The sequence below is a fragment of the Narcine bancroftii genome, chromosome 2 (assembly GCF_036971445.1).
Source record: "Narcine bancroftii isolate sNarBan1 chromosome 2, sNarBan1.hap1, whole genome shotgun sequence".
NCBI classification, from domain to species: Eukaryota; Metazoa; Chordata; class Chondrichthyes; order Torpediniformes; family Narcinidae; genus Narcine; species Narcine bancroftii.
Window position 1 is genome coordinate 241,454,219 of NC_091470.1, and position 26,034 is coordinate 241,480,252.

At 39.8% G+C, this 26,034-nt stretch overlaps 1 protein-coding gene across 5 annotated transcripts in view; it reads right to left on the reverse strand.

Annotated features, from left to right (window-relative positions):
- The window catches only part of taf2 (TAF2 RNA polymerase II, TATA box binding protein (TBP)-associated factor), a 147,694-nt gene that overhangs the window by 56,506 nt on the left and 65,154 nt on the right, over positions 1-26,034 (reverse strand). For 4 of the 5 annotated variants that reach the window (XM_069920591.1, XM_069920590.1, XM_069920593.1 and 1 more), the window contains exons 17-22: positions 22,119-22,259; positions 20,839-20,949; positions 19,398-19,591; positions 15,808-15,947; positions 11,944-12,013; positions 850-959 (exon numbers count right to left, since the gene is read on the reverse strand). In XM_069920591.1, the coding sequence (XP_069776692.1) occupies positions 850-959; positions 11,944-12,013; positions 15,808-15,947; positions 19,398-19,591; positions 20,839-20,949; positions 22,119-22,259 (766 nt within the window). Of the gene's footprint in view, positions 1-849; positions 960-2,791; positions 2,902-11,943; positions 12,014-15,807; positions 15,948-19,397; positions 19,592-20,838; positions 20,950-22,118; positions 22,260-26,034 lie in introns of those variants that run through there. The other variant, XM_069920594.1, reaches the window with a different exon arrangement.

Genomic DNA, 26,034 nt, shown 5'->3' on the forward strand with positions numbered 1-26,034 from the left:
CTCGCCTTTGTTTTTGTACAGGGTGATGATGATGGCATCACGAAGGTCCTGAGGCAGCTTTCCTTGGTCCCAGCAGAGCTTGAAAAACTCATGCAGTTTGGCATGCAGAGTTTTGCCGCCAGCCTTCCAGACCTCTGGGGGGGATTCCATCCATACCTGCTGCTTTGCCACTTTTCAGTTGTTCAATTGCCTTATATGCCTCTTCCCGGGTGAGGACCTCATCCAGCTCTAGCCTTAACGGCTGTTGATGGAACTGGAGCAGGGCGGATTCTTGGACTGAGCGGTTGGCACTAAAAAGAGATTGGAAGTGTTCTGACCATCGGTTGAGGATGGAGATCTTGTCGCTGAGGAGGACTTTGCCGTCTGAGATGCGCAGCGGGCTTTGGACTTGGGGTGAGGGGCCGTATACAGCCTTTAGGGCTTCGTAAAAACCCCTGAAGTCGCCAATGTCTGCGCTGAACTGCGTTCGTTTGGCGAGGCTAGTCCACCACTCATTTTGGATCTCCTGGAGTTTGCGCTGAAGATGGCTGCATGCGTGACGGAAGGCTCTTTTCTTCTCTGGCCAGGACGGCTTTGCAAGGTGAGCCTGGTGGGCAGCTCACTTCTTTGCCAGCAGCTCCTGGATTTCCTGGTTGTTTTCGTCGAACCAGTCCTTGTTTTTCCTGGAGGAGTGTACCATCCTCTAAATTGACCACAAATTCTCTCCCCATTCTATCATATGCAAGACTCAAATGGATTATGTCTTGCTATAGTACAGGGCAAATCAGGTTGATGGTCAGCACAAAGAATAAAATAATCTACCATGTCACAAAATCATAAATAACCATCTCTTCTGGAGGGACTGCATACCTGAGTTCATTAGTTTCCAGAGCTGGTCGACCAATGCCTCAGTACACAAGGAAGAGTCTGTATTCTTCGTGAAAGGAGGATTTTTATTGAGCATACTCAAAACTTTGTGCCTACAGGATGTGAAACAAAAGCACAGGCTTTTAGTTACATATTTTCACAATTGTTCAGAGAAATTAATAGGAATAGAGGTTCAAAGAACAAAAAATAATCCAATTAACAAAACAATTAACAAGGCAATTTAGCAATGACTCATGATCTTCCAGTAAAACAATAGGACCATTTTTGTTACACTACATGATCAAACTCAATACCTGATTTAAACTGAAGGAATCATGTAGCGAAGCCACCTGCTTGACGGGTGAGAATAACTGCCAGCCACAGAAAAAGTCCGAGGAATGGCATGGTCTCTGCACAATGGGCACCTGCTCGATCGGGGACCGAGAGTAAGGCCTGCCAGAGAGTAGAGCCCTCGACCAACAATGAAATTGTAAGTCATCTGGATAAATTGGAAGAACTGGTGACGGCCATGGTAAGTAAATTTCCAACATAAGAACCTTTATGATTATACATGGAACAACGATAAAGGGCCAGTAATGGAGGCTGAGTCACACAAATCCCCATACACTACTCAGGCCAGTCAGGATGAGAGCCATATACTGACTGTTGCCGCAAAGTTTGCAGTACCAAAGGGTATCAGCCAGCTGCTAAAGGATGATGTTGTGGAGTCAATAACTTAAATGGTTTCAAATGCTTTTCAGGAGACGTTAATCGTAAAATCTATCAAGAAATACCCCTGGCCTGTTAACTGTTGGAGTGTTGGAGGTGCCCAAAGTAAACTCCGCGATATGGGACAATTTTAACGTTCCCACAAGGGCAAAAGACATGAAATTGCAAAGACTATAGGAGGTCTCTGGTAAAAGGTATCACTGCATTCGCACAAACGATTTATCAGAGATCCAACTAGATGCTTTGGGGCTGTTATCCCATGCAAACTATGAACTTAATGCCTTCAGGAAGGAGCTGATTAAGCCCAACCCAAATGTAAGACATGCTCATTTTGTAACAGTTATGTGGCTTTATGTTAAAAAGTGACTGTTTGCCTTTCAGAGCCAAGGTGAAGGTGGACTGCTGAGAGTGAGAGATAGGCTGAGCATGTGCAAAAGATGATCTAGAAATTTCTGGACTTGGAAGACAAACCACCACTGGGTGTTGCTGTGGAGTGGAAGGAGGCCCAAGCAGAGAAATTGTCTAAGAGGTAGTTTGGAATGTTGGGCAATTTTTTTTTTAAAACGAAGATTCCGAAGGCAGCCAGAAGGATCTGGACCAAGCCATATTTTTTTCCTCTCTGCAAGCAACACAAGAAGGCCACTTTGAATTTTGTGCTCTCTCTCTCTAAAAGATCTTTTGGCTTCAATTTACAAAACAAACTGAATTTTGTTTATGATCTTTACTTCGATTGTAATTGAAGTTTTGTGAGTCTTATGTGTTCTGTGTTTGTTTTGTGACTTAAGTTTTTTTCTGTGGGCTGGTTGGGAATATAACTTAGACTTTTATTATATATATGTTATATTTAGGCTGGGGAATTTATCAGTTTTATACTGTATAGAAATTTGTATATTAACCAGTGGCCATTGTTATAAAAGGGGGGGGGATTTTGAATTAAAGTTTGAAGGCGAAATTTTGTTAATAAAGTAATTATTCATCTTTACCCATGTGATATGCCTTCTTTCTGGTTGCTGGTTTGATCTTGTAACAATTTGTGCAGACCATCTAACCCTGTAATGAAATTTCTATTTGGTGACGATCTCAGCAAGCATGTGAAAGATTTGAATGAGCAGCAGAAGGCAGTGGCTGGTGTGGTCAGAGGTCCGAGAGCACAGGCAAGGGAACCTGTTATGTTTCACCCCTATCACAGGTATGTGGGAGAATTTAACCGGGTAACCTGAGGCAGCCAGCAGGTCTTTTTTGTGGGCGACGCCCTCCGTGGAGACAGTGGCAGCAGAATTTTCCCGCTCAAAGTGTTTCGCGGAGGTGGGCCCAGAATGCATCAGCCTGCAGACAAGGTGGGTCAAGGAAGTGAACACTATGCAAAAACAGTTGAGTACATTTGATAATTACAAGGCTTTAACAGTTGGCGATCGATTAATGCTATTCTGTGATAGATGGTGTAATATTACTACTGATGCTTCTATTCGGCAGACAGTGAAGGGCTATAAAATTGAATTTCATCCCCAGAAACCCCCACCCCCCCCACACCCAATAAGGAGGAAGAGTCTATGTACATACATACGCAGACCGCAACTGATGGAGGTTATACATGCTGAGATCATGGTGTTAAAAAAGAAAAACGTTATTGAACGTTGTAGCCATGAAAAACATGAGTTTGTATCAAACATCTTCACGCAACCCAAAAGAAGTGGCAGCACTAGAGTGATACTGGATCTATCGGATTTTAACGAATATGTCTTGTACAGGCATTTTAAAATGGATAACATATATTCTGTGATGCTAATATTACATAAGGGCTATTACATGGCCTCAACAGATTTGTAAGATGGATACTATTTGGTCACGATCTGCCCATAATACAGGAAATTCTTGAAATTTACCTTGGAGAGCTATGGCAGTATAAGGCTTTTCTGAATGGGCTGAGCAAGTTTACCAAGTTACTGAAGCTGGTGTTTGCAAGGCTCAGGAAAGAGGGACACATAGTAATGGGTTATCTAGACGATAATTTTATTGTTGGCAGATCACTTGAGGAAACAAAAAGGGCAGTAGCAGCCACTTTGAGATTATTAAGCCACGTGGGGTTTCTTATACACCCCGAGGAATCAGTGGTAGTACCAACTAAGAGACTAAAATTCCTTGGCTCATTATTGATACAGAAGCCATGAAAGTTACCCTGCCTGAGGATAAAGCGGCAGAGATTAGGACACCCTGCAGAGGGCTCATGAGAGAATCTCGTATCTCCATAAGAAAGGTGGCCAGGTTGATTGGAAAATTGGTGGCTGCCTTCCCAGCGGTGCAATATGGTCTGCTAAATTACAGGTTCCTGGAAAGGGACAAAATCTCAGCTCTTCAGGCAGCTTGGGGATATTTTGGCAGGTCCATGAGATTAACCAGAGAGGCCAGATTCCAATCTTGCACGGTGGTTCGACAATATCTCACTGGTTTTCGTAAGGATCGAGCTCAGAGAGGTGGAACTAGAGATCAGGTCAGTTGCTAGTGGCGAAGGTTAGGAAGCCACGAAGCTAAAGGTCTCTGCTGGAGGCAGATGGATGGAAAGAGAGCTCAGGGAAGCCTCAAAATCTGGTATCAATTATTCAGAAATGCTGGCGGGGTTTCTAGCACTAAAGTCTTTCTGTGCGAAGGTAGCTGACATTCATATATTGCTGAGGTTGGATAACACTTCAGCAGTAGCCTACCTCAATAATATGGGAGGTCTTAGATCTGCCTCCTGTAACAAGCTAGCCATTAAGACTTAGCACTGGTGCATTCAAAAATATATTTGGGTTATAGCCGCCTACCTGCTGGATCTGATAAACACCCAGGCAATTCAATGATAGCACTGAGTGGACTCTGGGAAAGAAATACTTCAAACTGTTAGCAGACACCTTTGGCATGTCGGCTGAATGCTCAGGTTCTGAGGTATGTGTCCTGGCTGCCAGATCCCCAAGCAGAGGCCATTGCCGATTTTACCCTAGGTTGGGCTAAATATAACTTTTATGTGATCCCCCCGTTTCCCTTGGTGGTGAAGTGCCTGAATAAGATACAGGAGGACGGGGCTACGGGATTGCTGGTAGTGCCTAATTGGCCTTCCCAACGTTGGTTCCCCATACTCCTAAAGCTTATCGGGGGGGAGTCCATTGGTATTCACAAAAAAACAAAGGTCTGCTTATCCAACCGGTGACAAAGGTATCTTATCTATTGTCTCACTTAAATTTGTTAGGTTGCAGGATCGGAGAGCGAGGATCGACATAAACGCTCTGCAGCCTAGAACTCTGAAACATTCTGGGGGCATCTTGGAAAAAGTCTACACAAAAACAGTATGCCTCTTATGTGGGGAAATGGAAAAAGTACAGTGCACAAATTGGAATGAATGAAGTCAGCCTCTATTGGAGAGGCGTATTGAGTTTCCTAATGATATGTTTTATGTGCAGAGGACCAGCTGCAGTGCAGTGAATACAGCAGAGTGCCCTGGCTGCTTTCTTGATGCTCCAGGACTCTGAGCATGCGATGATGAACCACCCCCTGATCAAGATTCATGAAAGGAGTGTTTCACTTGCGTCCTCTAGTACTCAGATATAAAGAAATTTGGGACGTAAAGATCGTTTTGGACTATTTAAGACTATTGTCGCCAACTTCCAGTTTGGATTTGCGTAACCTGTCCCATAAGTTGATCATGTTAGTGGCCTTGACATCAGCCCAGAGGGTACAAATTTTGTCTTGTATTCATATGGACTATATCCGTTTGGAGAAGGAGTGTGCAAGCATTCAAGTTACAGACATTCTGAAATATAACAGGCAAGGGAGAATTGGGACAAAATTCTCATTGTATGCATACGAGAGGACGGACGGTTATGTGCATTGGATTGTTTAAAAAGATACATTGTATGTACAAAACATATCAGGCTAAATGACAAATACCTTTTTATATGTTATAAAAAATCGCATCTTCCAGACGTTGGCCGGATGTCTGCGGGAGGTCATGAGAGTGGCTGGAGTGGATATTACTCAGTTTGGGTCCCACTCAACAAGAGTGGCAGCAACCTCGACTGTCAATAAGGCCAAGGTCCCTATATGGGATATCGTCCGCCAAGCGAAATAGAGTAATGAGAGAACCTTTAATAGGTTCTCCAATAAGCCTTTAACTTCAGAGGGGCAGAATTTCATGGCCTCCATACTACACACGGCAGATTGACAAAGGCGGCATTGAACTGATTATGGTCTGTCAGAGGGGATAAGCCACTGGTCTACAAACTCTCACATTGGCAAACCAACATACATTGCGAAGAATAACAGAAAATTAAACGAGCACTTGCCTGTGCGAAGTTTGATGATTATTATTTGAGCAATGGGAGTTGGTGAGTCAATGTGCCCACCTCTCCCTCCCTTTCTTGATTACAGATAAAGATGTTTGTTATGTAATAAATAATGTTCAGTCACAGGTTTGTGTTATGGTTGGTTCGTCCAGTTTAACTCATTTAGGTTCAGTTGCTTCTCCCCTCCAGATAGTAAAGTAATGGCTGTGAATGCACAGATGGGATCTCACATCGACTCACCGACTTCCATTGCTCGAATAATAATCATCAAACTTCACACAGGTAAGTGCTTGTTTAATGTTTCATTAATGTTTACTGCACTTTGGAAAAATATCACACATGGTTTATGCAACTTACTGACTAGTGTTTAATCAGCCATTGTCAAAATATGGCTGTAATTCCCACAATGATTAGTTTCAATTTTTATTCTTCATGAAATGTTTATTTTCTTCAAAAGAGCCCATCATTAAAACCTACGTGTCCTGACCCGCAATGCAACTCACATTCTTTAGTTAAACGTTTAATGGCTGAACGTTTAACTTCCTTGTGATGGGTTATATTATATTTTACCTTAAATATAAATACATCTTTAAAAGAGATAGATTGTGGGGGGTTTAGTGTAGGTCACCACAAAGACAGTAACACTTCACAAAAGACATCTCATTTAAAATGCAAGAGCTATGCATAAGACTTCATGTCTACAGTGGCTTTTTACAGAAACTTTGAGGAATGCCTATGGAGACTTCACAAGAAGATGTTAATTGGACTGATGCTGGGGAATAAATGGATTATTGATAGCAACAGATGGTCAGGCAGAAACTGATTCCGGTGCCTGCAATCTGTCTGCTTGTAGTTTGCTTTCTAAGAGGGGTCATGTGGTTTTTTTCAAGCAAAGAGAAAAAACCCAACAGGTTTCTTCTCTGGAAAAGAGAGAGAGAGAGAGAGAGAGAACTGACTTCTGCGGTGGCTTTTGGAAGCTTGTGGAAAACCCCATTTTGATGGCGGGTTGTGAGTTCTGAGTTCAGCCTGTTGAAAAACCCTTATAGTCCATACAAGATGAAATGGCTGGCTAGATTGTTTCTCCTGAAATAAGGGAAACAAGAGGAACTCTGTGGTGACCTGGAAGAAGAGGTTATCATTTGGAAAACCCATGATGGAGAAAGTTTCTTCAGCGAGACACTGATCGTGGGAAATCAGTTTGTGTGTTTCAAACAAGCAAGAAATCTCTCTCTGAAACCAAAGAGAACCTTCCTGAGCGGTAACTTTTTCACTAGAGCCTGGAGAAAATTCATAAATGTTAAATTCTGTGCACAATATAAAAATAGCCTGATACCAGTGAACTTGGAGGAATGAGAAGTGAGATTGGACTGTGAATCAAAGAACTTTCCTGAACATATACACATTACATACACGTGTGCTTAGAATTAGAAGAGGGTTAAGTTAGGTTAATAGTAATAAGTTAAAGTTTGATCCTGTTTTTACCTTTAAAGAAAATTAAAAGCAACTTTTGTTTAAGTAACCATTTGTCTTGGTGAATTTCTATTGCTGCTAAGTTTTGGGGTCCTCTGGGCCCATAACATCCTCATTTTTTTTAAACGTCTCCTCTTAATCTATTCTATTTTATATTTATGAATTGTCCACAAAAGTGTCTCAGCCAACACTTTGGTGAAGTAATAAATGAATGCCATAGCTGCGTCTGGAAAATAAAACACCAGAGGATTCAGAGAAATTCCCCAAATCAAAATTACTTTGGATTAATGTCTCAACTGGAAGTAATGTTGTATTTCTGAAACAACGTTAAATCAAGATGTGCAAAAGCTCTGATAAAATATTTCAGAGGAACAAGGAAACCATCCCACAACCAAGCTATCATCTAACACCCCCAGTTAAAAACATTGAATAGATTATCTCATAATTAAGGCAGTGTCTGAGGGACCCTGGTGTTTGCAAATCGACTGTTATTAAAACAATACACAAATCCCAGCATCTGCAGACTTTCTTGATAGTATTATTAAAACAATTACTGCAAGTCAAAAGTAAGTTGATGATTGTTAATTGGTATATCATGACTCAAGTTATTCAATTTTAAAAAAGTACTCAAAAACAAGTCACTCTTTTACTCATTTTCCAACTGATTGTTAAACTTTACATTATTACCAAATACCTGCTCCCTGCTTTCCCATCGATTCTCACATTTGTCATAAAAGTACAGTGACCCCTCTAACCACTCTTTTTTTTTTGCTCTGAGATGTATTCTTTACATTTCTATGCATGATATTTGTTCCATTTTGTTATTTTCTGATTTTCTCACTGACTCTGGGCTTGCTTTTTCAGCATTTTTTAATAAAATTGTCAATTTGACAATCCAAAGTAGTGCTAAAAGTAGTTAAAATGCGATCAGACATTATTTATTTGACATTTGGGTCAAAAATCCCATGAATCTTGCAGATTCTTTCAATACAAAGCGAAGAATGGTCACAATGTTTTATTGGTAGTCAGTCAGGCACTTGTTTGCATCCTGACCTATCCTTTGCTCCTACTCTTTCTCTTGCATTTTCATTCTACTAATTTCCAGTTCATTCTCACTCTTTACTTTTAAATAACATTTCCCCAGTCTCCTCAGTAGGCACTTTCAGGTGGCCAATTGCCCCGCATGTAAAGCCGCATGTTTAGGCAATATGCGGTTGTTTTGAGGCCACCTGAATGTGCAGGAGGCGCTCTTGAGGCGAGCTAGGTAACCCTTCTCCGAGAGGGATAATCAGCTCAGCTCAGTGGCTCCCCCAGCCACCTAAATGCAGCTGGCTGAAAACGAATGTTAAAGGGTCAGGCTGCTAATCACAGCTGACACTGGGCAGGAACCGGAGTGTGCTCAGAGCTGCATCCTGTGCAGCTGTGTCCTTCAGGTGGCCACCGTTGTGCTTTAAACGCTGCCACCTGAACGGCAATTTAAAGGGCCGCTTTTCCTTCTTCAGGCGCATTCTTGGCATAGAATGCACCTGAAAAAGCCTAGTGCAGCAGAGTGCAAATGGAATCTGGGAAAAGAGTTAGCATTCACACCAGGTCAGCACTTCAATCAGTATGTTGAATCAGGCAATGAAATCTTCACCATTGGAAAGTGTCACAGGCTGGAGTTGGAGTAACAATAAAAACACTTGAAGTAAATGACAGGCTTTAAAAAAAAGTCAATATAAAAGTTAAAAGTATCCAAAAAAAGAAAGATTTTTAAATGAAAACTGACAAAAATAATTTTAAAAAGTAACAACATGAGATTTCCAAAAAGCTACAAAAAGGATGAAAAATAGGCAAAGAGAGTGGATTAAATTCTGTGCCTCCTTCTCCCCTGTTAAGAGATCTGCCAGAGCATAAAATTGAAACATGACCATGGATATCCAAACTTGACCTGTATACCGAGAATTCTCTCTGTGAAGAACCATAAATGTCACTGTAACAATCCCAACAAGGATGAAACACCAGTGATCAATATAGGGCAAATGCAAGAATACAAAATAAATCCTGACTTGAAATATTTGAACAAAACATTCACCAGATCTAACCAAAGCTCAAAACATACAAACAAATGTGTCAGGCTTGGGTGGGTTAGCCAATATGTAAAAACCTTGGGATTAAAAAGAAACAATTGTATCATCGTGAGGAGCATTGAAGGATGAGAGGTGACTTAATGGAGGTATAGATAAGATTATGAGAAACTTAGATAGGGTGTACAGCAAGCACCTTTTTCCTGGCACAATAACAAATACCAGAGGACATCGGTTTAAGGTGACATGTCAGAGGTAGTGGATGTCTGGAATAAATTGCTGGGATGGTGGTGGAACTTGGCATCATAGGGGCATTCACAATACTCTTAGATACATGGTTGAAAGAAAATTATACTGTTATGGGTGTGAAGTGAGGAAAAATTAGATTGTTATAGAGTAAGTTTCCATAGGTTTGCACAACATAGGCTGAAGGGCCTATCCTGTGCTGTAACGTTCTAGGTTCTAAATTTACCAAGAGACTTAAAATAAAGTATTTTACATACTGAAGTAACTTCAAAAATTGAGGTGGGGCCATTGCTTTATGAATAATCTGTACAAAGTTTGCAATTTATATGAAATTTCAAACTCCAGTAAAGAGTCAAAAGGATTATTAGACTCTCAGACAACATAAACACATGATACATTAACACAGGAAAGTGAGAAATTATTCAGTTTGTTGAGAAAAGTAAGAGACAATACAAACATAAGAGTACAACTTATTTTGAATGTCAATTCTCAATAGAAACATATTCCATTCAGTAATTATAAATTCTTGAAAAATGTCATCCATCTCTGACAACCTAAAAATGTTAATATGCTCAATGTCATAGTGCTTTGATAAAATAAGATAGAATTATTTCCTGTGGCATGAAAATCAGTAAGGAGAGGATACAGATTTAATGCAAAGAAAGCAGAAGCCAAGAAGAATGAAAATAGTCTCTCTATGTATTGTTGCAACCATTGCCTCGAAGACAAAAATTGTAAAGAATCCTTAAGTATTTTTAATAAATACTTCAAGGAAAAAATGTGCAGAGCTGAGGCAAGAATCAGAATGGACAATCAAAGAGATCATGTCAATGCCACCATTTCCTCAGGAGTTTACCGCTGTTGGGTATGACATCAGAAACCTTGGCAAAATTCTACAGATGTGTAGAGGAAAGTGTGCTGACCTGGTATGGGGGCACCAATAGCTCTGAGCAGAATGCCTTGCAAAAGGTAGTGGACACAGCTCAGTAAATCACAGGTAAAATTTACATGAAACGATGCCATTTGAGATGAGCAGCAATCATGAAGGATCCACACTATCCATGATGTGCTCTTGCTGCTAGCATCAGGAAAGAGGTACAGGTGCCACAAGACCTATACCACCAGTTTCAGGAACAGTTGCTACCCTTCCACCATCAGAATCCTAAACAACAAACTAATTTAAGGACTCTTATTTGCACATTTCTTTTTTACTGATTTTTTTTTCTGAATTGCAATCAGTTTTTTTACATTTCTTTCTTTGTTTATGTCTCTCTTTTGTTATCTACCTTTTCTTGAGTAGTGTTTTGCACAACTGATAAGTAGAAATTCTGCCTGGCCCACAGAAAAAAAATAATCTTTGCGTGTGATGTTATGTATGTACTATGGCAATAAATCTGAACTTTGAAAAGCTCATACAAGCACAATGGACTGCTGTGTATTACTTCGACCATGTACTTGGCCTTAGGCAATATAGTACAAAGTATAGTAACACCAAGATTTGTTCCTGGCATGAAGGGTTCCTTGTAAGGAAGAGATCAGTTTCTGCCCACTGAAGTTTAAAAGTGCTATGATTTCATTCGGAGGATGAAGGAATCATCCATTCAGAAATGAGGGAAAAATTGCTTTGCTCAGGAGAATGTGCATCTTTAGAATATTATACTGAGTGGCATCACTCACTGAATGTTCATTTGTTGAGTTTACCAAAGGAGAAAATGGATATTGTTTGAATATGAAGAAACCAGATAAAATGGGGACAGGAAGAAAAGTTGACTTCAGGTGAGGAACAGCACAAAATTTGATAATGTAGGATTTCTCATTTTCATTTTGTTTAATTTTCTATATTTTGTTTATATTTTTGATCCTATTGTGTTCTCAACAGACTTTTATTCATTTACTTCTGTATATCTTTGGCACAAAGCATATGCTTTTCTCAAGCTTATTATTGGCTTATTTTGTGCCAGCTCTGAAAATAATTCCTTTTGCTTTGTCTCACGATAAATGTGATCTTGCACAAAGAAATATATTGTAAAGGAACAAGAATATAATGATTTAAGATAAGAAATGTTAAGTATAAATTGGAAATTTAAGAACCTAAATTTCCATGTAAAATAGTACAATTAGGAGATCATGTATTAAAAAAATTCCAAATATTATTTTAACATCAGTCACTACATGCAATGAGACATGTACTGGCTGGTAGTAATTTGATCAGTTCTCTTAAAAATTCATAAGGATTCTGCCTTGGCTATGATTCTTTTAATAATGCTCACCTTATGTAGGGCACAGCATCATTCTGGACCAAGTCTAACAGCCACTGTAATTCATCAGTGCTCCTGTCCACTGTGGAAAAAAACCCCAAAAAATGTAAAAAAAACAAAAAAAATAAACAAATCTGAATATTCAAAATTAAATTCACATTTGGATTAAATACATAACATTTTTATTTCAGAGTTCAAGAAAAATAATCTGCTGTTTGTTAAATTTGTAGGTTCAAAAATGAATATCACTGATGAGAATTTTCCACCTTTATAAAACTTCAGCTTTTCTGAGTTATTTCCATTGCAGGCACTTGTTACCTTCATAATTCATTTTTATTTGAAGTGTTTGTGTGTATATATATTTTTTTCTCTCTGTGGGTTTCTTTTTATATCATTCTATCCATTCCACATTTTCATGGTAATTGCAAATTACAACTTGACAACTTGCATCACTTCAAAATACCACCATGGTCACAGATTCTTAGGACCAATGGCTTTCTTAACTGATACAAATACACTTTTTTTTTAAAAATACAAGCCTTAAGTTCTTGATGGAAGAACAATCAACTTTGATGCATGTAAGACTTCAAACTTGTAAGTTTTCAAATTTGCAGAGTCACAAGAAAATAGGAGCATAATAGGCATCTGGCCCTCAAGACTGCTCCTCCTCTGTGCCAGATCTCCAGTCCTACATCTCTCGATCTTTCAAAACATTTTATACCTCCACTTAAATTCTTCTCATGAGTGGTCTCCACAACTCTCTTGGATAGAAAGTTCCAAAGATCCACACTGACCTTCATCACAAAGCTCCATGTCATAATCAATCTCTGCACAACAAAGTTTCTCTTGTATCTTAACTCTGCACTTAACTTTTAAACCATGTCCCTTGGTTTTCAAACGACCCTACTGAAGGGACCAGCTCTTTGTAATTTATCTAATCTCATTATCACCATGCACACATCCATCAAGCTTCTTGTCAAGATCTGTTTCAAAGGGAATATCTCCATTTCTTCCCCATTATTATTAAAATCTTTCCTTCCTGTAACAATCGTACTTTTTGCCCTCTCTTTCGAACCTTCTTATCTAACTTGCTTTACCAACTGCCCCCTGAACTTCAAAAATCTACAGAATGCAATCGTCTCTCCTATTCCAGTAAAATACAAAAGACTGTAGATGGTGTGACTACAGTAAAAACAGAGAAATACAGGAGGAACTCAGCAGGTTTTGCAGCATCCATAGGAAGTAAAGATATATTACCAACATTTGAGGCCTGAACACTTCATCAAAGTGTGAACAAAAAGTGGATAAAATTGACAATGAAATTTTGCACCCATGATGAGCTTGTCGACTTTATCCACTTTACTGCCAACTTCCAAGACTTTAAATTCACTTGGCCCATCTCCAGTAACACTCACCCTTTTCTTGATCTCTCAGTCTCCATCTTGTGAGACAAACTCTCAACAGACATTCACAAACCCACCAATCCACATATCGAATGTAACTATACCTATTCACACCCTGTCCCCTGTAAGGATTCCATTCCTTTCTCTCAGTTCCTCTGTCTCTGTCGCAAATGCTAGCAGGATGAGGTCTTCCATGCCAGATCATCAGAGATGTCCTCCTTCTTCAAATAATGTGCCCACCCCTCAAACACAATCAACTCAGCCCTCACCTGCATATCCACCATTACCCGCATTTCTACACTGGCTCCCTCTGCCCCCACATGCAACAAGGACAGGATTTCCCTTGTCCTCACCTACCATTCCACCAGTCTCCACATCAAACATTTCTGCCACCTACAGAATACAACTTCGCTCCTCCTCTCTGCACCTTCTGCAGGGACCACTCCCTCGGTGATTCTCTGGTCCACTCCTCCCTTCCCACCAATTGTCTTCTTGGTACTTACACCCTGACCACTAAAGATATTCCACTTACACCCACACCTCCTCCCTCACCACCATTCAGGACCCCAAACAATCCTTGCAAGTGAGGCAACTCTTCAAATGAATCTGCAGGGGTCACCTACAATATCCAGTGCTCCTGCTGTGATTTCCTCTATAATCAGAGAGACTGGATGCAGACTGGGAGATCGCTTTGTTAAGCCCCTCGGCTCAGTCCACTCCAGTGTGGATCCCCCAGTGGCCACTCATTTCAATTTCCCACTCCATTCCCTTTCTGACACGTCTGTCCATGGTCTCATGCACTGCCAGACTGAGACCACCAATAAATTGGAGGAACAACACCTCCATCCGCCTGGGCATCTTCAGCCAGATGGCATTAACATTGATTTCTCCAATTTCCATCCCTCCTTCTCTCCTTTTCTCTAGTTCACTCTCTCTCTCTCTTTTTTTTTCCATCCGTCTCCTTTCACAGAACCTAGAACTATGTTCCCCCTGCCCCTATCATTTCTTATCTTTCCTTTCTCCTCTTATCATATCCAATTGACACCTTTTGTCTGTTGGTCTGTATTCCTCCCCCTTTCATTCTTCCCTTTTCACCGGCTTTTTTAATATAGGCCTCTTGCCTGTTTTTTGCTCACACCTTAAGGTTCATGCCCAAAATGTATATCTTTACCTCCATGCATGCGGTGCATTATTATCCTTCCCATCTAGATGTTTTTCAAACCTTTACATTCTTAAAACCATAATTTCCTTACAGATTTCTAAAGTGTCCTTTAGGAAGGGGTTATTTCAACTTCAGACAGAGTTAGATCCATGTTAATTTGTACCAATTTTCCCGGATTAAGTGCGTTTAAATTTCTATGGCATAGTTTTCCAAAGAAATATTTTTAAAGAAAAGTTGCAAGAACACACCACTCCGCTAATTTGTTCACAATAAAGTACAGAAGAAAATGCATACTGCATTATATAATTCATGTGAAAATTCTTTGCCAGCTATTTGTGCTTAACATACAACATAGTGATTATTGTTCATCTAAATGTCGGTTTCAATGAAATTCATAAACTTGAAAGTCAGAAACAGAATTAAATGTGGAGTTGACACTTCATTGTAAGTTTTGTTCAAGCAACCATGAACATTTATTGTGTTTTGTTTTAAAGGCCTTAAACAAAAAAAATCTTTTATTTGATCTGGACTACCACAAATTGGCTTCAGTGATTTTTTTTAAAAACAAGTTTGATGTTGAATACTCTGAATCTAAATTTCTCAGTACAATTGAGAATCGAGAGCATTCCAATAATATCAAATATGATTATGCAGAACAAAAGGACATTTCCATTTTCTAATCCCAACGAGCCATGTGTGACTTCCTGATAAAAGAAAATGTTCTAAGGCTACATTCTAGTTAGTGCCTACAAGGCAGACATCCCATTATGAAACAATCACCCATGGAATGCTGTCCCTTTACATGAAAAAATCCAAGGTCAGAAACTCAAGTAAGAAAGGAAAAGATAAAACTCAAGCAAAAGTTTTACATGCCAGATCATTCCGGAGACCAGATTGAGCAATACAACAAAACTTCACAAATTCCTTGAGGTCAAAAATATTTATAAAAGATGGACACTAGACTAAGTTGTGTACGGAAGATTAAATATTTGAAAGGGGACGCAACACAGGTATTGAGATGTTATTGTCAGGGTACAAGAAAGTGATAAGTGCAAGTCATATCAGAAATTAATGAAAAGACCACAATGAAAAGTTAGGTAATCCACTAACAATAAGCATTAAAACTAAGTTTGTAAAGAAGTGTGTCTATACAATCTTTGCATTTATCATATCAATCAAGGTGAAGAGTTACATGCCAAAGTTAACCACTAAATTAATTAATGATAATTGAAAAAAGCACATTATCTGATGTTTACCATATTTTATACAAAGGAAAAAAAAATCCTACAAATTCGCACATCAAAATCATACCTTGCGTATAATCTACAACTGCCTCCAGGGCTGCTAGGCGAACATCAACAAAGTGCCCATATTCTGCATAAGATTTAAAGAGTGATGGATCACTGGGAATATGGCCATTCTTCTGAAGCACACGAATAGCTTTCAGGCAGCTGCAAGTTGAAGAGACACAAGAGTCTTAAAAAATAAAACATTTTGAGAAATACATTGAGACATACTAAATAGTCCAAGCAACATTGGTAGAACACAACATCTTTTATGGTTGCAGAGAGTGTGTGATTATGTTCAGTTTTATGCCATGATTACTTTTTTCCCCACATCGTTTCCACAATAACAAGGAACATAATTTTAAAAAGCAATGAAATTGGATAAGAAAATTAGAAGGCCTCCAACTCCTCCAAGAAATATTCGGGTTAGGTTTTCAATTTGGACACAGTGTGATAACCATCGCTCTTGTTCACATACATGTTAGAATTCTAAAGACACTCATCTGTAATCTTTCCTCTGCTCATAAAAGAATAAATATTATATAACCATTAAATCCTCGACATTAATCTTTGTGAATTCTAGATTAAACTCAGTATGCTATCTTCCTGATTTGAAAACATCAACGGATCACAATAGAGATGAGAATGATGCAGTCATGGGCCAAGTCAAAAGGATAGTTTATAGTGAGACGGAATCTCCAGTCTCACTATAAACTATCCTTTTGGAAAGATTATAGATGAGTGTCTTTAGAATTCTAACTTGTATGTGACAGAGGGACTGTTGAGTGTGATTGTGGAAATTAAAGGATAAGGGGGTTTTCTGGTTCAGAGGGGTGTGGCTCAAGGGGGGCAAAGGTGAAGGGTGGTTGAGGATGGGGACCTAAGGTAATAGAGTGTCACTGAGAAAGATATCAATGGAAAGGTCATAGATTAGTGTTTTAGTATTCAAATGCATGAACATGAGAAAGGGACTGTGAGTGTTGTTGATAGAGTTTAAGGGTTTGTGGTTTTCAGTTTTTGGAATGTGGTCATGGGTTGAAGGAAAGTTAGGGTTAGGCATGCTAATCAGCAGACCTATTGCTCCTGCCCCACTGAACTGGTATCCGCTTACCACGACTCTATTTTGTCCCCCTGGTCCAGTCCCTTCTCACCGACACCCGCAATGCTTCACATGCCCTCCATCACCAACAACTTCCAGTTCCCTGAACTTGACCGTCTCATCTTTACCATGGACCATACCAAAGGCTTAAACACCTTTATTTTCTTTCTGAATAATAGACCCAACCAGTACCTCTCCATCACCACCCTCCTCGGGCTGAAAGATCTTGTCCTCACCTTCAATAACCTCCTTTGACTCATCCCACTTTCTCCAGGTCAAGTGGGTAGCCATGAGTATCTGCATGGCCTCAGCTATGCCTGCCTTTATGTTGGCTCTAGGGAGCAATCCATGCTACAAGCCTGGAAGGGTAAGGCCCCTCAACTCTTCCTCCGCTACGTCAATGACTACTTTTGTGCTGCCTCAAGCACCCATGATAAGTTCTTCGACTTTATTGACTTTGCTGCCAACTTCCACCATGACCTCAAATTAACTTGGTCCATCTCTTGCAACACAGTCCCCTTTCTCGATTTATGTCTCCATCTCAGGAAACAAACTCTTGCCAGACATCTTCTGCAAATACATCAAATCCCACAGCCACCTCAACAACACCTTTGCATACCCTGTCCTTTGTAAGGATTCTCTTCCTTTCTTTCAATTCCTCCTTTCTGTTGCATCTGTTCCCAGAATTAGGTCTTCCATGCCAGATCATCAGAAATGTCCTCCTCCTCAAACTACATGGCTTTCCCTCTACCACCATCAACTTGGGCCTCACCTGTAAACCCTCCATTACCTGCAGATCTGCCCTGCCCTCTCTGCCCCCACACACAACAAGCATAGGATTTCCCTTGTCCTCACCCCAACCCACCAACCTCCGCAATGCACCATCCTTTGCAACTTCCGCCACCTACTACATCATCCTACCATCAGACACATCTTCCCTGCTCCTCCCCTTTCCATCTTCCACAGGGACTGCTCCTTCCGTGACACCTTTGTCCACTCCTCTCTTCCCACAAAGTGCCCTTTTGCGCTTATCCCTGTGACCACAGGAGATGCTCCACTTGTGCTCTCACCTCCTCCCTCACCACCATTTGGGGCCCAAAACAGTCCATCCAAGTGAAGCAATACTTCACTTGTGAATCTGCAGGGATCATCGAGTGTATCCAGTACTCCCGTTGTGATTTCCATTACATCGGAGAGACTGGATGCAGACTGGGAGACCACTATAGTTAGCATCTCGGCTGTCTCCAATAGCGTGGATTCCCGCCCCTTGTCTGTCCGTGGTCTCATGCACTGCCAGACTGAGAGCACACGAAAATTGGAGGAACCACACTTCATAGTTCATCCTGGCACCCTCCACCAGATGGCATTAACATTGACTTCTCCAGTTTCCATTTCCCACTCCCCCCAAATTTCCTCTCTCCTGGTCTCTGGTCCATACAGAATTAACACCTTTTGTCTGTTGGTCTTTACCCCTCCTCCTACCCTTTCTTTTATTCAGAAACATTGCTTATATATCTTTACCTACTATGGACGCTGCGAGACCTGCTGAGTTCCTCCAGCATTTCTGTGTTTTTACTGCAATTACAGCATCTGCAGATGTTCTTGTTTCATATCATTTGCTGTATGTTCACTAACATTAAAATCATCTGTTTTTTTCCCAAATATGTTGCCAGATGAGCTGGGTATTTCCAGCAATTTCCACTTTAATTCTAATCGTCCATTACTTGTGCAGTGCACAAAACTGCAGGAGAAACTCAACAAGTCATGGCTCAGGCCTAAAATGGTAACTGCCTTTTATTTCTATGGATGCCACATGACCTGCTGAGTATCTCCAGCACTTCTGTGTACTGTATTAGACCAGCACATGTAGATTTTCTTGTTTACCATCATTACTTGTGTTTCTGCATACAGTCTTAATTGCCCTCAGCTCCAGCACAGTTTGGTTTCAATTAAAAAGACTAGTGTCTGTTGATTCAGTATGGATAATTGCAGAACATGAACAACAAATGCAAAATATAGCTCTAGTTTAAGAGTCAAAAGCTACATGGATAATGATGGCCCATCTGGTGTAAATTATACAATTACTATTGCTTCTATTGGGACTTTCAAAGCAATTGACAATTGCTTTTGAAATAAATAAACTATAAAACTGATCATGTTAAATAAACAAGTTGCAATGCACACATTGCAGCTATGAATGCCATGAAGTTATAAAATAGTTACTTCAAATCCCAAATCATCAATCTCTCGATATATGTTATGACTGATTAAAAATACACAGAGAAAGCATGGTGAATTGTTGCCTTCAGACTTAAAAGGCAATTATTCAGATGCAGTCACATAGGGATTTTTTAAAAAGCAGAAAATATTCAGACAATTTTGCTGAAAGAGGATAGAAATAACAAGAATGTTTATAGTTGTTATCACCCAAGTCTTAATTTTGTAGGAAAAATCATTCATTCACTTGATATCATTATCATGTGGATTCATGCAGTATATGTTTGTTAATTAAGTACCTGACAGTTATTGTATTTCTGTAACTTGGTAGTAACTTCTCCATATTTAGAAATCTGGTTATCTCCTCCAAAATTAATCGCACATCAGGACTGAGACTATCCAACGTGCGAGCCTCATTATTGATGCTCATTGCAGGTGTCACTGAGTTTGAAAGTGCATCAATAAGTTCAGCGCGATAGTAGTTGTCTGAAAACTAAAATGGGAAATAATGCAATATTTACGAGGAAGTTGCGACAACCAACATTGACACAACAACAAGCTACTGGAGGAACTCGGCAGGACGGACACTTGGGTTCCTCTCGCGGTTTGTTTTTTCAAATCAGCATCTGCATTTTCAGGTGATAATGAGTTTAACCTGTTGTGAAATGTCCCCACAATTGCACCAAAATTCAGACTTGCTGCAGTCAAGAAGATATTTGGAATGAAAAGATAGTAAACTCAATTGAAGTAAAAAAAAGCAATGAGAATGAACACATCAAATAGGTAGATCATAAATGTTCACACTAATTCTCATGCAAAAAGAGTGCAAACAGCCCTTCTGAGCTGTCAGGGTAGTCCATGATTAGCGTAAGAAGGGGAGGTTCCGAAGTCTGATAGCAGTTGGAAAGAAACTGTTCTGAGCCTGGTTTCCAAGCTTCTGTATCTTTTGCCTGAAGGTAGCAGTGATGACCCAGGGTTTTATGATGTTGGCTTGTCACCAAATAACATTTTTGCATGGTTCCGGGTGGTTTTAAAATTAACACAGATGTATTTGAAAAAGATGTTTGAAGTACATGTGAATTAACTTCATTTTTTACGATGACATATAACCAGGAAGCATAAAGAAAATAAATGTCAGTACTGCTAAAGCAGTAAGAGTAAAATCCCAGAAGTATTAAAGCTTAAAAGAAAACTTTGATGATGTATTACCTTCAATTTTAAATTTAATTTAAATTTTTAATTTAAACATGCACCATTTCACTTATGAGTCCGTGCCGCCCAATTTACACCCAATTAACCTACACCCCTATAGTACCTACAGTATGTTTTGAACGGTGGGAAGAAACCATAGCCCCCAGGGAAAACCCAAACAGACGTTGTGATAGTACAGACCTATCACCAATGTATATAGTTACAGTATCTAGAGTATGTAATGACTGTGCTTACAGCGATTGGCTGAGAGCTTAGCCACACCTACTGTCTGGTCCTTAGAGGGTTGTGTCCCTAGCCAGGTCGGATCATTCCGGACTGGTCGGCCACCTGTGAAGAGCTCCTGTCTTTTGCTAATAAAAGCCTTGGTTTGGATCAACAAGTCTTTGGTTCTTTCGACGAGCTCTACAGACGTACAACGGGAGAACGTACAAACTCTTTACAGACAGTGTGGGATTCGAACACTAGTCTGATCGCTGGCATTGCACTAACCATTACACCAACTGTGCCACCCAATATCTTGTACCGTACCTTGTTCTTTCTGTTGTCATTATATTTAATTAAGTCCAAAATAAAGGCCAACACTTCTTTGGGACACTGGTTATGGATATCCCGTAGCAATGCCATAGCAACAGGCATGGTCTGTGAAAGAGATAAAATCTATTAGTTTACATTCAAAAATATATTTTTCTATTACCTGAAACAATTTTTTTTACAAAATAAAGCTATAGTAATTAATTTTAAATAATTGAACAAATATATCTTGTATTAACACTGAGAGATTGATCAATGTGTTTCGGAAAACAAGGATAGTTGGAAGCCAGGATTTCTCATCAGTTTACAATGAATATTAGAGGAGGAAATAAATTACATTTAAGTTGCATATTTTCCTTTCTTGACTCCACATCCATTTTAAGTCCAATCACTCTTCAGCAGCCAAACAACATTAACAAACCATAGAAGAACCCATTAACAAGGTAAACAGGAAAATCTACCAATGCTGGGGTCTAGCACAGGTCACAAAAGTGCAAGAGAAACTCAGCAAGTCACACAGCATCCATAGGAAGTGAAAGGCAGTCAGCATTTTGAACCCGAGCCTTTCTTCAGAATTTTTGGCCTACCTGAAGAAGGGCTCGGCCCTGAAATGTCAACTACCTTTACTTTCTATGGATGCTGCATGACCTGCTTCATTTCTCCAGCACTTCTGTGTACTGTCCGTTGACTTGAGGCAGCTTATCTGTTTGGGAATTATGTCTGAAGGATTAACGAGATCAGGAAAAAGAAAATATTAATGCTCCTCTTCAAAGTAATAATTTAATACAAGTATAATGATCAAGTATCAACCTTCATTCTGTTCACAATTTTTGGAGTGGACCTTACATTCAAACCCTGATTCTGAGCCAACCCTGCCACTGAAGTCAAGTTGGCAGCTTCATTTCAAATGAATTTCTCGATTTAGAAAATTGGGGCTGAAAGCAAAACATTTTTTTTAAAAAAAGGATACTGTCTGCTCTATAGCTTCGAAAAACCAATTGGAGATTAGCACAGAAAGGGCAAAGATTGACACATCCTACCATGCTATGGAGTTGAAAAAAAATTGAACTTTTAAAAAAAAAGAAAATTGGTGTAATCTTTCACCACAATCTATTTACACATAAAATACTGCTGTCAAATGATACTTGTCAAAATAAAAGTTATTTTATAAAAGCAAACCATAGATATGCTTCATTATATTTTGTTATTAACTTCAATAACTTTATCCAAGTACCATCAACAGCTATTACTTTAGGAGCATTTGTGAAAAAAAATACCTTCTGCAAAAAGTAGCTCTGGAAGTTCATGAAATTGTTCGTCTTAACAATATTTGAACAGCTTTTGCAGCAAAACATTCGAGTAAAGAGTGACTTCATGGCTGGAGGACCTGTCCAAGTGTTCACCATGGCATTTGCAATCTGAAAGGACAATTCCAGATATGATTTATTGCTCAAGATTATGTAATACTCAAGTTTAATGGGATATGAAATAAAATAGCCAGGCTAATGGAATTCCCGTCTTGCCGAAGATCAGACTAACTGGCTCCGAATATTGGATTTGTCCATTTGGTTGGATTCAATAGAGCTGTTAAAGTCAATCACTGATCTGGTTTGTATTGTTTTGTGAATCTCAGAAAACTCAAGACACACAAGGAATTCATTAGCCCACTGTCTCTGGTATAGTCAAACCTAATCCCATATTCTTGGTCAAGATTTGAAATTGTCACCAGAAACAGAGATAGAAACTTTGTTATGTAATGGGAATATAAAGAAATTATAATGTACAAATTATTACAAAAAAATGCTAAGAAATTAGGAATTCATTAATCAATGCAAACTGGGAAGTAGATTTAAATACACAAATAGTGAGAGAAAATGTAAAGAAGTTATGAAAAGTAAAATAAATCTGAGATACAGACTAGTTCAATACAATTTAATTCATCAGTTATATCTGACACTTCAAAAGATAAATGAATCAGATTTATTTTGTTTTATGTTCTACTCGTCAATGTCCTAATTGAAACTAAAAGAACTTCTTGGTTGAAAATAGGTAATTTTTTAGAACAAATAACCAGGATTATATTCCCACAGGATCCATTTTTATTTCTATTAGAAGATGTTAAAGGAATTAAATTTAAATTAAAACTGAATATTTATCAAGTTAAATTTATGAAAATTGTATGAGAAAGTGCATAGCCATATCTTGGAAATCAGATATAAATTTGGGAATAGAAAGATGGCATGCTGAGGTTTGGAGTTGTATACCATTTGAGGAAATAATGTATAATTTACGTTATGAATATTATATATTTTTGAAAATATGGAGCCCATATTTACAAAAGGTGTGTTTAAATATTTAATTGAATTTTTGATATTATTAAATATTATAGTAATAAAACTCCTGTTGAAGAGCTCTGGTCCCTTTCTTTATTTCTTTCTTTTTTTCAGTAGAGGGTTACTATGGGATGTAGTGGGGGGAGGGGATTTCTGGGTAGATCTATATTTGTATCTTTTTTTATATCACATGCAGTAGGATTTGAATTATATATATATTCTTGGCTTGGCTTCGCGGACGAAGATTTATGGAGGGGGTAAAAAGTCCACGTCAGCTGCAGGCTCGTTTGTGGCTGACAAGTCCGATGCGGGACAGGCAGACACGATTGCAGCGGTTGCAAGGGAAAATTGGTTGGTTGGGGTTGGGTGTTGGGTTTTTCCTCCTTTGCCTTTTGTCAGTGAGGTGGGCTCTGCGGTCTTCTTCAAAGGAGGTTGCTGCCCGCCAAACTGTGAGGCGCCAAGATGCACGGTTTGAGGCGTTATCAGCCCACTGGCGGTGGTCAATGTGGCAGGCACCAAGAGATTTCTTTAGGCAGTCCTTGTACCTTTTCTTTGGTGCACCTCTGTCACGGTGGCCAGTGGAGAGCTCGCCATATAACACGATCTTGGGAAGGCGATGGTCCTCCATTCTGGAGACGTGACCCATCCAGCGCAGCTGGATCTTCAGCAGCGTGGACTCGATGCTGTCGACCTCTGCTCGAGTACTTCGACGTTAGGGATGTAAGCGCTCCAATGGATGTTGAGGATGGAGCGGAGACAACGCTGGTGGAAGCGTTGTAGGAGCCGTAGGTGGTGCCGTTAGAGGACCCATGATTCGGAGCCGAACAGGAGTGTGGGTATGACAACGGCTCTGTATACGCTTATCTTTGTGAGGTTTTTCAGTTGGTTGTTTTTCCAGACTCTTTTGTGTAGTCTTCCAAAGGCGCTATTTGCCTTGGCGAGTCTGTTGTCTATCTCATTGTTGATCCTTGCATCTGATGAAATGGTGCAGCCGAGATAGGTAAACTGGTTGACCGTTTTGAGTTTTGTGTGCCCGATGGAGATGTGGGGGGGCTGGTAGTCATGGTGGGGAGCTGGCTGATGGAGGACCTCAGTTTTCTTCAGGCTGACTTCCAGGCCAAACATTTTGGCAGTTTCCGCAAAGCAGGACGTCAAGCGCTGAAGAGCTGGCTCTGAATGGGCAACTAAAGCGGCATCGTCTGCAAAGAGTAGTTCACGGACAAGTTTTTCTTGTGTCTTGGTGTGAGCATGCAGGCGCCTCAGATTGAAGAGACTGCCATCCGTGCGGTACCGGATGTAAACAGCGTCTTCATTGTTGGGGTCTTTCATGGCTTGGTTCAGCATCATGCTGAAGAAGATTGAAAAGAGGGTTGGTGCGAGAACACAGCCTTGCTTCACGCCATTGTTAATGGAGAAGGGTTCAGAGAGCTCATTGCTGTATTTGACCCGACCTTGTTGGTTTTCGTGCAGTTGGATAATCATGTCTATATATATATATATATATATATATATATAAAATGAACAAATTTATTATGGCTTTAAATCTATAAATAAAATATTTTTTAAAAAGCTAAACCCATATCCCATAGGCCCCTGACACTGCAAGATCTAGCTCTTCAAATACATATCTGAATATTGTTTAAATTTGATGAGGAGTGTTGCATCAACCATCCTTTAAAGCAATGAGTTTCAGCTATTGATCATGCTTTGAGAAGGAACAAAATGCCTTCATTCCCCCATACACCTCATATTTTTCTCGATCTTAAGTGAATCTCCCCTCATCCACATTTATTCAACAGATAACATTTCAAATTTATGCAGTTTTCATCTTAAATGTGATTTTCTCGAGACAAATATTTTCCTAGAACAAAAAAGAAAGATTCAGCATGTCAGGCAACATTGGTGAAGAATGAAATGGTTAGCATTTTAGTTCAACAACGTTTCATCAAATTTAGGAAACTAAAAGAACGCAAGCAAGCAAGACAGATCAAAGATGAGATCAAGAGCACGAAGACAAGATCAAACTGCAATATGTACAAAACTCCAAGCAGGCCTGACCTGCAGTGATAGAAAATCCGAGCTGGTGTTAAGTGGTTTATGAACTTTAAATAGAACTCATCAGTTTTACACAAAACTGCTGGAGGAACTCAGCAGGTCTTGCAGCGGCCATAAGAGGTAAAGATGTATTACTGACGTTTTGGGCCTGAGCCCTTCCTCAAGGTATGAGAAAAACACAGACTGGTGCCTGTATTAAAAATCTGGTGAAAAGGGAAGAATGGCAGGGGAAGAAGTACAGACCACCAGACAAAAGGTGTAAATTGGATATGATAAGAGAGCAGGAGAAAGGAAAGGTGAAAATTAATTGGGGGAGACAGGTTGCTTTTCACTCTGCGAAAGGAGACATCGGAAAAGGGAAGAGAGAGAGAAAAAGAGATAGAGCTAGAGGAAAGACATCGGAAAAGATTGGGGGCATGGGGCCTAACAGAAACATCTGGTTGGAGGATGCCCAGATGGAATATGACGTGTCATTCCTTCAATTTACAGGTGTTCTCAATCTGGCAGTGCCTAAGACCATGGACAGACATTTTGACTAGGGAATCAGACAAGGAACTGAAATGGGTAGCCACTGAGAGATCCCTGCTCTTGTGATGTACAGGGCCGAGGTGCTCAACAAAGCGATCTTCCTGTCTGCATCCAGTCTCTTCAATCTAGAGAAGACCATAAGGGAAGCACTGGATGCAGCAGTTGACTCTGCAGATTCACAAGTGAAATGTTGCTTCACTTGGAATGGTGTTGAGGGAAGAGGGGCCGGCACAAGTGATCATAGGGGTAGGTGCCGTGCATACTTTTTGATTAATTT